Raw genomic sequence first — 13,965 nt, 5'->3', positions numbered from 1 at the left:
TGGTCAAAGCAAGAGTGCTAAAACAGTCTGTCCGGACAACCCCCCCCCTCCCCCCTTTCTCTTTCTGTCTCTCTCTCTCTCTCTTTCTCTCCCTTTCCCTCTGTCTGTCTCACTCTCTCTTTCTGTCTGTCTGTCTGTCTCTCTCACTCTCCAGTTAATGTTACTACTCCCACCTCTTACTGACACCTACCCATGAGCACCCTCTCTTTCCATTTACTGTAACAAGCATTCTAATCCACTGAGCACCGACCAACACAGGATGTCCATGTAGGACAGTGGAGTACAGTGCAGTACAGTACAGTGGAGTACAGTGCAGTACAGTATAGTGGAGTACAGTGCAGTACAGTTGAGTACAGTGCAGTACAGTACAGTGAGTTGTACTGAACTAAACTCTACTTTACTGTAGTGAACTCTACTGTACTGTTAAATAGTTTTGGTCATTTACACATGTTATTGCAGGTGCAGTAATGCCTAACAATACAAACAATACACACAAATTCCCAAAATAAAAATAAAGAAATTAAGAAATATGCGAATGAGCAATGTCAGACTCCAGAAAATAAATATACAGTATATATACACTACCGTTCAAAAGTTGAGTCACTTAGAAATGTCCTTGTTTTTTGCACATTTCTGTCCATTAAAATGACATCAAATTGATCAGAAATACAGTGTAGACATTGTTAATGTTGTAAATGACTATTGTAGCTGGAAAGGGCTGATTTTTTTTATGTAATATCTACATAGGCGTACAGAGGCCCATTATCAGCCACCATCACTCCTGTGTTCCAATGGCACGTTGTGTTAGCTAATACAAGTTTATCATTTTAAAAGGCTAATTGATCATTAGAACACCCTTTTGCAATTATGTTAGCACAGCTGAAAACTATTGTGCTGATTAAAGAAGCTATACAACTGGCCTTCTTTAGACTAGTTGAGTATCTGCAGCTTCATTAAATAGTACCCGCAAAATACCAGTCTCAACGTCAAAAGTGAAGAGGCGAAAACATTGTTTTCTTCATAAATCTATACACAGTACCCCATAATGACCATGTGAAAACAGGTTGTTAGACATTTTAGCAAATGTATTAAACATAAAAAACAGAAATAACTCATTTACATAAGTATTCTGACCCTTTTCTATGAGACTCGAAATTAAGCTCACGTGCATCCTGTTTCCATGGATCATCCTTGAGCAGTTTCTACAACTTGATTGGAGTCCACCTGTGGTAAATTCAATTAATTGGACATGATTTGGAAAGGCACACCACTGTCTACATAAGCTCCCACAGTTGACAGGGCACGCCAGATGTGTCAAAATAAAAAGCAGACATTGAATATCCCTTTGAGCATGGTGAAGTTGTTAATAACACTTTGGATGGTGTATCAATACACCCAGTCACTAGAAAGATATAGGCGTCCTTCCTAACTCAGTTGCCGGAGAGGAAGGAAACCGCTCAGGGATTTCACTATGAGGCCAATGGTGACTTTAAAACAGTTAAGAGTTTAATGGCTTTAATAGGAGAAAACTGTAGATTAATCAACAACATTGTAGTTACTCCACAATGATAACCTAATTGACAGAGTGAAAAGAAGGAAGTACAGAATAAACAATATTCCTACACAACATCCAGGTTTGTCCATTGAGGTGTGCTGAGGGAGTGGCTCTGTGTGTGTGTGTGGTGTGTATGTAGCAGTATAGCTGGCCTCACATCAAGAGGCCTTCGGATGGCACCCCATGCATCAGTTTAAAGTGGTAGGCCTATTAATGAAAAACTAACTGAGCGACTGCACTATGTCATTGATGATGAAGTGTAGGCCGGCTATCAGGCATCCCTCCAGAGTCCCCGCTCCGTATTGAGAATGCAGGGTCTACCTAGTTCACATCTGGCAACAGAGAGGGTCAACCCAAAAACTCAAATGAATGATGAGCTATGAAGAAATTGGGGTTATAATTCCCTGGTTGTTTCTAAATGATAATTTTGATTGATTTTCCACATTACACATGGGTTTCAATGACCCAGGGAAAGCCTTCATGAGCTATTGTAACTCATGGAGACAATGGCCGAACGTGCACAAAGATGTTGGAGTTCAGACATGACGTCATTGTTTTAAACATATCCAAATGGTTTTCAAACTAAGGCATGGTTCAATGCGCCAATAAATCCTCACAATCCACTTTACATTTTATTTTTTAAATTAGCGATGTCTTGGCGCTAATATTGGGATCATGTATACTGTGATAATGACCCATACAAAAATAAATGTAATGGAGAGCAATGTATAAGAAGGGATTGGTGGTAAATGCATGGCCTTGTCATTTTTATACACCACCGTTATTGGGGTCTCCTTAGACCAGAGGGAAGAGTGGCCCCTACTGGCCCTCCAACAACACTTCCAGCAGCATCTGGTCTCCCATCCAAGGGTCGAACATGCCCAACCCTGCAGGGCAGTTTAGCTTCAGAGGCAAACAAGCCAGCAGTAGGATGCAGCAGGATGGTGTGGTTGCTGGCTGCTATTGATTGGAGGAAGATGAAGATAACTACATGCTCTTTCTGTGCGTAATGTCTTCTCATCAATGGCTGGTGGTGCTCTGAACTGTAGAGTTGCGTGGCACCACCCCATCTGGTAAACATGACAAGATGGTAAACATGACAAGATGATGAACATGACAAGATGATGAACATGACAAGATGCCCAATACGTGTCAGCTAGCCATACCGGACAATCTGGGAGATTTTTTTTGGTAATGCATCTTCTCTGGGTTAAAATGATTTACAGTGAAAGACAGATCCTTCAAAGCTACATTGCTTCCCCAAGTGGTTAGATTGCTATGGGCAAATATTTGGTGCTCTCTCTCTTACTCCCATCCTCCCTTCCCTCTCATTACTTCAGTACTATGACAGCAATGCTGGAACAGATTAGATGCCAGCCAGCCCCCTCCCGGCCTCCCCTGATCTGTGCCTTGTTTTGTGTAAGCCGACATGTGGTTTCAATAGAGGAGCTGAGCATAGTAGAGGGAGTGAAAAGCAAACCTGTCAGAGACACTTTCCACACCCACATACAGCTTTCAAATTCCAGCCAGACCCTAGGAGACAGCAGCAGCGCCATATTCATTAGGCACCAAATGGAAGAAAGCAGACGGAAACAGGGAGGGACGACTACTTGCACTTGTGCAATAAGAAATGCACATTTTCATTTTCTGTTTCAGACTGTTTTAAAACATTTTCCCTTGTGAGTCCCAATGAATACACCCCGGCATTCACTCTCCAGCTGCACAGTCCCAGCACTGATTAAACCTCAGATGAAGTGGAAGAGATAAGAGGAGCCTTCAGAACAGAGCAGAAATTAAGGAGACGGATGAATGGCCTGTGGAAACCAAGCAGAGGAAATAGTGTAATAGCGTATAGGCCTCCGACTCACAATGAATGAGTCATGTGGTCTCTCAAAGTAACATTTACTGTTATGTTTAAAGGTGAGGTATCAGACTCTCAAAATAGAGGTGTTAAACTATAAAAAACAGACAACATTACACATTACATAGGATGATGCAGTGAAATTGACATGTAAAATGTGTCATTACATTTGCTTTACTTCAGGCGATTGTAAAAAACGCCAGTCAGTACAGTGAGTACTATAAACGTTTTGTATTAAAATGACAGTAGTTCCTCATCTGTCCCTATTCATTGCAAAATACTCTGGAGACAACAAGATGACTCAACATTTCTCTAAAGCCTGGTCAGTCAGAGTGAAAATGAACTATTTTAACCGGAAAATAGTGTGTAGAGCTCATTGAATTAGCTACTTAAGTTGCATTCCAAGTAAACTCAGGAGTACAGGGGTACAGGAGCTAGTGCATCTTAACTCAGTAAACCAGGCTAAAATATGCAGGCCTACCCTGCGTTGCTGTTTATCATTAGTGCAACAGAGTCATCCATCAAAAACACCATAGAGCGGAAAATGGCTTAGGTCCTAGGTGTGCGACAAACGTTCCTCATCCATGTCCGACACACACACACACACACACACACACACACGCACAGGCTCTTTATTCGGGGTCATTGGGTGAGGGCTGTCACTGGCGCCTGTACATACATATATTAACCTCATTACCCAAAGAAATACCTCTGAACGTGTCATTAAATCTGCAAAGCTGTCGTTCCGACCGTAGTTTCAAGAAGTACACCGAGCTTTTGATCTATGCCACAGACAGTACCTTGACTGCCCTGAATCATAAACTAGTGATGCCGTGTCTGTGCTGCTATTCTGAACTCTCACATCATGCTCATGATCAGGCATCTAAGCCACAGGAGGCTGCTGAGGGGAGGAAAGCTCATAGTAATGGCTGGGATGGAGTGAATGGAATAGCATCAAACATACAGATGTGTTTAATGTGTTCAATGCCATTCCATTCAAGCCCGTTCCAGCCATTCCATTCAAGCCCGTCCTCCCCCCAATTAACTGCTGTGATCTAGGCCAGTAATCATTAAGTATCTCAGATTAGGAGTGCAGATCTAGGATCAGTTTAGCATTATTATAATTTGAGACTTAAAAAAAGAAAATAATAAAATCATAAAATATAAGGGCAGGGGGAAACTGATCCTATAACAGCAATCGTACTCTGAGAAGCTTGTTGTGATTAATCGGCATTAACAGTTTTGTGCCTATAAGCTCACAATTGCCAGCATGCGGTGTAGGCCTAAAGGGCCCTACTGTAACTGTCAACATGAGAGGTAATAGAATTAAGGTGAGAGAGAGAGAGCTCAGCTATAAGTGTCAGGTTGCTTTGGGTTTTATTTCAAAGGAGAGAGAAGAAAGGGTAGAATAGATTTAGCAGCTGATCTGAAGGGAGGGGGGGTGAAGTTAATACCTAGTTAAGACTTACTAGGTATCAAAAAACACTGCTATCAAAACATCGAACATCTCATTACATCGAACACCCCCCCCCCCCTCCACTCTTCTGGGTAGGCTTTCCACTAGATGTTGGAACAATGCTGTGTGGACTTGCTTCCATTCAGTCACAAAAGCATTAGTGAGGTCGGGCACTAATGTAGTAAGGCGATTAGGCCTGGCTCGCAGTCGGCGTTCCAATTCATCCCAAAGGTGTGTGATGGGGTTGAGGTCAGGGTTCTGTGCAGGTCAGGCAAGTTCTTCCACACCAATCTCGACAAACCATTTCTGTGCACGGGGACATTGTCATGCATAAACAGGAAAGGGCTTTCCCCAAACTGTTTCCACGAAGTTGGAAGCACAGAGTCGTCTAGAATGTCATTGTATTGAACTAAGACGCCTAGCCCAAACCATTAAAAACAGCCCTTGACCATTACTCCTCCTCCATCAAACTTTACAGTTGGCACTATGCATTCGGGCAGGTAGTGTTCTCCTGCCATCAGCTAAACCCAGATCCATCCGTTGAACTGCCAGATGGTGAAGCGTGATTCATCACTCCAGAGAACATGTTTCCAGAGTCCAATGGCTGCGAGCTTTACACCACTCCAGCCGACGCTTGGCATTGCACATGGTGATTTTAGGCTTGTGTGTGGCTCCTCGGCCATGGAAACCCATTTCCTGCAGCTTGCAATGAACAATTATTATTATTGTGCTGACATTGCTTCAAGAGGCAGTTTGGAGCTTGGTAGTGAATGTTGCACCCGAGGAAAGACGATTTTTACACTCTCTGTGAGCTTGTGTGGCCTACCACTGAGCCGTTGTTGCTCCTAGACGTTTCCACTTCACAATAACAGCACTTACAGTTGACTGGGGCAGCTCTAGCAGGGCAGGAATTTGACAAACTGACTCATTGAAAAGGTGGCATCCTATGATGGTGCCACGTTGAAAGTCACTGAGCTCTTATTTTGATTGAACATTTATTTAACTAGGCAAGTCAGTTAAGAACAAATTCTTATTTACAATGACGTCCTACCCTGGCCAAACCCTCCCCTAACCCGGATGACGCTGGGCCAATTGTGCGCCGCCCTATGGGACTCCTGATCACGGCCGGTTGTGATACAGCTCGGGATCTAACCAGTTTCTGTAGTGACACCTCTAGCACTGAGATGCAGTGCCTTAGACCGCTGCGCCACTTGGTAGCAAAGTACGGGAAATTCTACTGCCATTATTTGTCTTTGGAGATTGCATGACCGTCCGCTCGATTTTATACACCGGTCAGCAACGGGTGTGGCTAAAATAGCTGAATCCACTAATTTGAAGGTGTGTCCACATACTTTTGGTCCTGTAGTGTATGTCAATCTTGAAAAAACTAACAATGATAACCAGTTAACACATAGGCCTGCCTACTTAGTACAATCGACCCCATCCCAAGGGGAAACACTGACCAAAACTAAGGTTCATACCCTGTCACATACAGGCCGATATAGGCCTACTGAGACTGACTATTGGCTGTCTTATAAACATTTTGACCAAATTCACTTTAAGTATATTCTGAAAAACACAACACGTACAGTAGTTAATGTATTTGCTTAAGCCGCTACTGCATGGTTACAAGACACTAACCACTGCATGGTTACAAGTAAGTTTTAGTATGCTACTCAGATGGCACCATCATGTGGAGAGATTGCAAAAGTACCGCTTTAGACAGAGAAAATTGGAAATTTAAAAAATATTGTCAATTTTCTAACCCCACTGAAATAGTTTTATACAATTAATAAAAAAAAAACTCTCACAATGCATGCCTTTTAAAAACCTAGCGCAAAATAGAATGGTGTTGTATTCCTCATTTGTGCAGTGTTTTACAAAAAATGTGTAGTACACTTTATTATGATCAATAATACTAGTTATTTTAAAACATAGATAACTAAATATAGAACGCATGCTAAACAACTTTTAACCAAAACAAATATTGTTCGAGTTTCTGTTATTTCTGATTTGACTGACATCCACTGTAAACATGGTGGTTGTTTTCCACACAGTTTTCAGTCCAATCAGCTCGAAGGGGCGGGCTCTGATAGAATTCTAGACAAAATGGCGGATGTTGTTGATTTGCGGCAGGGTCATTGATAATCGGAGTTCACCTTTTCACTGATTTACTGCAAGACATTATACAGAAATAATATACGACAAGTCATAATCGTTGAATGGTGAGCTGCAATGAAAGGCAAAGAAAGGTCACCGATTAAAAAGCGTTCTCGGGCTTTGGATGATATCCGAGACAGGGGAGGAGGCCACCCGCCCAGCAAGAAAATGAGGGCTATCTCGGTTTCCAGTGGGAGTAATAATGGAAATAGCTCGACTAAAAGTGACGGAGGATCTACGAGAAGGAGTTTGTTGGGTGACAAGAGAGGCCGGGATTTTGATGGACATGTATCGAGTCGAACCGGTGGGAGTAACCATAGCTATCCCGTTGCTGCTGCAACCTCTACCGGTAAGAACCACAACCTGGGCTTGACACTCGATTTAGCCGCGGCAAGGACTAATGCTCGCGGCGAGCGTGTTCCGCCTCCACCTAACAACAACGAGAGTGAGTACAAAACTCTCAAAATCAGTGAACTGGGCACCCAGTTGAGCGATGAAGACATAGAAGATGGACTTTTCCACGAATTCAAAAAATTCGGGGACGTGAGTGTCAAAATAAGCCGCAGCAACGACGAGAGAATTGCGTTTGTCAACTTCAGAAAGCCCGAGGATGCCAGAGCTGCTAAACACGCACGGGGCAGGTTAGTACTTTATGACCGACCTCTGAAAATCGATGCAGTGTACATTAACAGGAGGAGAAGCCGTTCTCCAGTTGAGCGAGTTGACAGGGACCCATATGTTGGAGCCCTAGGCCACAGACACTTACACACCCAGAGACCCCTCTCCCCATCTGTGCTTGGATACAGAGACTACAGACTACAGCAGCTGGCCCTTGGGCGCCTCCCTCCTCCCCCACCCCCTCCTTTGCCCAGAGACCTAGAGCGGGAGAGGGAGTTTGCCCTGTTTGAAGCCAGGGTGCGCCCAGGTCCAGCTTTCATTGCAGAGAGAGCTTCTGCTTTCCGCGATGAGGATTTTATCTCCCCAGAGGATGACCAAAGAGCTAACAGAACGCTGTTTCTGGGCAACTTGGACATCACTGTCACAGAGACAGACCTGAGACGGGCCTTCGACAGGTTTGGGTTGATAACAGAGGTGGATATTAAGCCCACACGTGGACAGACCAGCACATACGGGTTCCTCAAGTTTGAGAATCTCGACATGGCCCACCGCGCCAAACTCACCATGTCTGGGAAGATAGTGGGCCGTAACCCCATAAAGATTGGCTATGGTAAGGCCACCCCTACCACACGCCTATGGGTGGGTGGGCTCGGACCCTGGGTCCCCCTAGCAGCATTGGCCAGAGAGTTTGACCGCTTTGGTACAATAAGGACCATTGACTACAGAAAGGGGGACACCTGGGCTTATATACAGTACGAGAGCCTTGACGCTGCTCAGGCTGCGTGCACGCACATGCGTGGCTTCCCTCTGGGTGGGCCTGAGAGGAGACTTAGGGTGGACTTTGCAGACACAGAGCACCACTACCAGCAGCAGTTCCTTCAGCCTCTTCCTCTACCCTCCTTCGACATGGTGGCAGAGGCTTTCATCCACCGCGCCATAGCTGAGCCCCTGAGGGACAGGGAAAGGACTCCACCGCTGCTCCACTTCAGAGAGAGAGAACTGGGTTTCCCCGGGGCCGAGTGGCCCCCCATCCCGGCTATGCGTGAGCGTGTACGTCCCGGGACCTTTGAGCCGCTGGAGCGGGACCGGCGGCCGGGAGGGAGGGAGCCCTGGTCTCTGGAGCGAGAGCTGGCGGGGCGCGGCTGCGACCCAAGACGGAAACGACACCTTATGGATGACGGTCGCCATCTTGACGTCTCTCCTGACAGCACTGACCGCACGGCACGCCGACACCGAGGGGGTCCAACCCCAGATGGTAGCCCCAACGGGGGCCGCTTCAGTGACTCAGAGCGTACCCCTCGTGGCGGCGACGACAGACCCTCCCCTGGACGAGACCGTCGCCTCAGTCTGGAGCATCCTGGCGGGGGAGACAGGAGACTAAAGAGCCTGGGGAGTCTTGCCGAAAGAGGGGCCTCCAGCAGTGGCCTCTCATCCTCAGCAGGGGAACGGAAACGTAAAGCCGGTGACAGCAGCAGCAAAGGACCCGGAGCTAAGAGGGATCGCTCCTCAGACCAGGGCGGCTCTAAAGGCAGTCAGTCATCCAAGCTGAGCCTGGCCTGGCACGGCATGCTCCTCCTGAAGAACAGCAACTTCCCCGCCAACATGCACCTCCTGGAGGGTCACCAGGGCGTGGCCAAGGACCTCCTCGTCGACGGCCCCACGGGGAGACAGGTTGGGGAGCTCAAGATCACCCAGCGTCTCCGCCTCGACCAGCCCAAGCTGGACGAGGTCTCCAGACGGATTAAAGCGGCCGGCCCCGGCGGCTACGCCGTCCTCCTGGCGGTTCCCGGTTCCGGCGGCGAGGAGGTGTCGTCGACGGACCCTGCAGCTTCCACCCAGCGTCCTCTCCGAAATCTGGTGTCCTACCTGAAACAGAAGCAGGCAGCCGGAGTCATCAGCCTGCCCGTTGGAGGCAGCCGGGATAAGGACCACCAGGGTGTTCTCCATGCGTTCCCTCCCTGTGAGTTCTCACAGCAGTTCATTGATGCCTCGGCTAAAGCTCTGGCCAAAACCGACGAGGACTATCTGGTGATGGTCGTGGTGCGAGGTCCATCATAACCACAATCAGATAGAGGAAGGAAAACATCAATGATATTGTAAAAAAAAAGGAAAAAAAACTACTATTGCATGCTGTGTGTTGCGTTCTGCCTCATGGGGTGCTACTAGAGAGTAGGGTTATGGGGAGGATAGGCTATGTCACTATTTTTCCCCACCAAAATAAGTATAAAATGTCCCCCTGAAAGTCAACAAATGTGTAATTTTGGAACCCTGTTTTATAAAGGGTGTGATCATTTCTAGCCAGTATATGCAGAAACAATTCTGCTGGAATATTATAAAAGGGGGGACATTCTATGAATAAAATGAAAAATCTACTGTAATTTAAAATTAGGTATAATGGCCCTTTTTTTTTTGTTTTCATTTAGGAAAACTTGAACCAACCGCTGTTTGTAAAAGTTGAAACTTCTCTCTTAAGATTTGCTCTGCTGTTAGTGTTTGGTTGTATTATGTAATATTGTTATACTACTTTATGCTTATTACAATCAGTTGGCGTCATTTAAAGTTCATTATATATTTTTAGCAAAATAGTCACCTCAAAACCCTTTGTTAAATAACCATTTCTTTATTCTAAATGTCACATTTTGAGAGAGATACCATCAGGCCCTGTTTTGACTGGTATGGTGAGGCTATAAATCATTCCGTTTGGATTTCTCATAAAAAAAAAAATAATGATTGGGGACATTAATGTTGGGATATGTCCTTACTGGCTTTTCTCTAATACATGAACATGTTCTAAACCTAGAAATCTGAATGTACCTATATGCACGGTAGGCTATCTGGTGTTCGGTTACACCTGGTGTTTTACCCTGTGTAAACTGGTTCGGTTACACCTGGTGTTTTACCCTGTGTAAACTGGTTCGGTTACACCTGGTGTTTTACCCTGTGTAAACTGGTTCGGTTACACCTGGTGTTTTACCCTGTGTCACTGGTTCGGTTACACCTGGTGTTTTACCCTGTGTAAACTGGTTCGGTTACACCTGGTGTTTTACACTGTGTAAACTGGTTCGGTTACACCTGGTGTTTTACCCTGTGTAAACTGGTTCGGTTACACCTGGTGTTTTACCCTGTGTAAACTGGTTCGGTTACACCTGGTGTTTTACCCTGTGTCACTGGTTCGGTTACACCTGGTGTTTTACCCTGTGTAAACTGGTTCGGTTACACCTGGTGTTTTACCCTGTGTAAACTGGTTCGGTTACACCTGGTGTTTTACCCTGTGTAAACTGGTTCGGTTACACCTGGTGTTTTACCCTGTGTCACTGGTTCGGTTACACCTGGTGTTTTACCCTGTGTAAACTGGTTCGGTTACACCTGGTGTTTTACCCTGTGTAAACTGGTTCGGTTACACCTGGTGTTTTACCCTGTGTAAACTGGTTCGGTTACACCTGGTGTTTTACCCTGTGTAAACTGGTTCGGTTACACCTGGTGTTTTACCCTGTGTAAACTGGTTCGGTTACACCTGGTGTTTTACCCTGTGTAAACTGGTTCGGTTACACCTGGTGTTTTACCCTGTGTAAACTGGTTCGGTTACACCTGGTGTTTTACCCTGTGTAAACTAGTTCGGTTACACCTGGTGTTTTACCCTGTGTAACTGGTTCGGTTACACCTGGTGTTTTACCCTGTGTAACTGGTTCGATTACACCTGGTGTTTCACCCTGTGTAACTGGTTCGGTTACACCTGGTGTTTTACCCTGTGTAATTGGTTCGGTTACACCTGGTGTTTTACCCTGTGTCACTGGTTCGGTTACACCTGGTGTTTTAGCCTGTGTAACTGGTTTGGTTACACCTGGTGTTTTACCCTGTGTAAACTGGTTCGGTTACACCTGGTGTTTTACCCTGTGCAAACTGGTTCGGTTACACCTGGTGTTTCACCCTGTGTAACTGGTTTGGTTACACCTGGTGTTTCACCCTGTGTAATTGGTTTGGTTACACCTGGTGTTTTATCCTGTGTCACTGGTTTGGTTACACCTGGTGTAATTGGTTTGGTTACACCTGGTGTTTTACCCTGTGTAATTGGTTCGGTTACTCCTGAAAATCCTGTGTGTTCATGGAATGGTTAACGGAACACTACAAAGTGGATTGTGACAACAATGTGTAACGGAGGTTGAAACACCTATACATGGGTTTTAGTTGCTGAGTGTAAATTCTTAACTTGGCTGTGGTGTAGCTTAAATACAGTGTGTTCAATCGGTTTTCAGATGTGTTTTAATGTTTAAGCGACTCTCCAGTAATATTTGGGCATATTGAGAGGCTGAATGAGGAATTTAGAAGTGATTTTTTTTTTGCCCAGCTAATATAGATGGGTCCATCAATGCAATGACGCGACAAACATATAGTCTACTAAGAGAGATGCTAAGGGTAGATTTTATTGTGTACATTGTCTTTAGCACCACTTGACTCTTGGTAGTACGTTGTAACCTATAACCTTTGACCTATAATGTGTGATAAGATTACGCTAGAGAAAAAAACAGACTTTTATTTGTTGGTCCGGTTTCATTCAATCAACATGCTTTGTCGCCAAGTTTGTCTAAATATGACAATATCTTAATGCTATTTGCTAACAAATGATATACAGTAAACCTAATAATCAATCAGTAAAAGGGGTATTCAATATATAAACTGATAATTTAGTTTTTTTTTTGGGGGGGGGGGATTGTACGTTTTTATAAGTTGTAGTGCTATTATGTCCCCTTTGTCAGCCAACAGTTATATTTTTAAGACCTATATTTATAGCCTACTGTTGGTACCAGTATATGACTGTTTCTTAAAAGAAGGTTTTAAGATGAGGTTGGTTTAGTTTTATCTGTTGACAAAATTGTCTGAGAAAAAAAAAAGGATGTATTTGTCTCCCAAGTTCACTGCCTCAAATGTGGACTTTTCTTTTTTTTTTATGGCTTTAAAACCTTTACAGGAAACTCTGAAGAGAAGGAAACTACTTAGTGTTTGTAACATTTTCACTGAGAAGGCAGCTTTTAAGTTGTGGTGTCATTTTGTGTTGTTTAAAGTGGAATAATTAGGACCCTCTCGCTTTGTGCTTGCCTACCTGATTTCATTGGGAAGACAAGAAATGGAAAATCCTCTCCCCACACTCGTCTTACTGCCAAGTTGTTTAAACACTCAAAGAGAAAGTGCATTTACGCACTTATTAGTCCTCTAAATATCAATAAATTGTTTCATTTGAGGGAAACCTGTTTCTGCCCTGGAAATGAATTGAACAGAGGGAACTGCTCTGACTACCACGTCTATTGCGTTTCCAAACAGGAAATGGTTTATCACTTTGAATTGTTGCACAAGAGAAGGGAACCAAACACCTCTTTGCTGATTGTTAGAGACTGATGATCGCCTGTGTGTGTTCTCTTATACACACCTTTTTAGGAGCTGTTGGTAATCTGTTTAGCTAACAGACGCTGTTCAGAAGTTGTTGCTAATTAATAGCATACCTTTTGAACCCAGTACCTCCAGGGTCAGGCTCCTCGTGTTAGTCCTACTGCCCTAGCAGGTGAACCCAGTACACAGTGGGGCAGGAATCACAGGATCAATGGAGGAGCCTCCCACTGTGCCCACTGTGTTCGTGTCCTGCTGGTTTTCAACCACCAGCCCATGTCCTGCTGCTCAGCTGTGTGGAACAGTGGCAGGCTGACACGCTAGTGCAGTATGTGGGAGAATGGAGCTGGAATACAGTAGCAGCTCCTTTTCATTTCATTGTCCTCTACAAGGTTTGAGTCTTCACAGGCTGGATTTGCAGCATGCCCCCATGTCTTTCACTGTTGTCCTCTACAATGCTGGTCTGGTTTGAGTTGACCACAGCCTGGGGTGTGTCTGTGGCTCCGCCTTGTCCACGGTTCCCTACACAAGCAGAGGTCCTGTCACCGGCTGCCACGCATAATGCACCTCTTTGGGTGCAGTTTCTTAACTCGCACAGCAGCTCTACAGTACCACTGCAAGCTGTTGCACTGCTGAGGGAGTCACCTTGACCTGTGACCTTTTTCCAAGTGACCTGTCAACATCTCCCAGAAGAATGATTATTTGTTACCATCATAATTTAGATTTCTTCAGTTTATGATTTGACTCCCATGTATGCAGTGAATGGATGGAAGATCGCCCCCTTGTCATGAATAGGAATATTGTTTATTGTCGCTGTGGTTTTATTGATTGAATCTTTTTCCTGAAAGAGGATCAGGAGTATGTTTGTTCTGCTACGGTTTCCCACGACGACCGCAGAATAACATCCGACATCATCTACTTCACATTTCACGTGAA

General features: G+C 44.9%; 1 protein-coding gene across 1 annotated transcript; it reads left to right on the top strand.

Annotated features, from left to right (window-relative positions):
• Window positions 1-6,953: 6,953 nt before the first annotated feature.
• Window positions 6,954-12,892, top strand: LOC110492674 (RNA-binding protein 15-like). The gene has a single exon (XM_036947717.1). The coding sequence runs from the start codon at window positions 7,108-7,110 to the stop codon at window positions 9,706-9,708; it is 2,601 nt and encodes an 866-aa protein (XP_036803612.1). The 5' UTR covers window positions 6,954-7,107; the 3' UTR covers window positions 9,709-12,892.
• The last annotated feature ends 1,073 nt before the right edge of the window (window positions 12,893-13,965 follow it).

Source organism: Oncorhynchus mykiss, chromosome 16 (genome assembly GCF_013265735.2).
Source record: "Oncorhynchus mykiss isolate Arlee chromosome 16, USDA_OmykA_1.1, whole genome shotgun sequence".
NCBI lineage: Eukaryota > Metazoa > Chordata > Actinopteri > Salmoniformes > Salmonidae > Oncorhynchus > Oncorhynchus mykiss.
The sequence above is the reverse complement of the archived record's forward strand: the minus strand, read 5'-3'. Positions and strand labels throughout refer to the sequence as shown.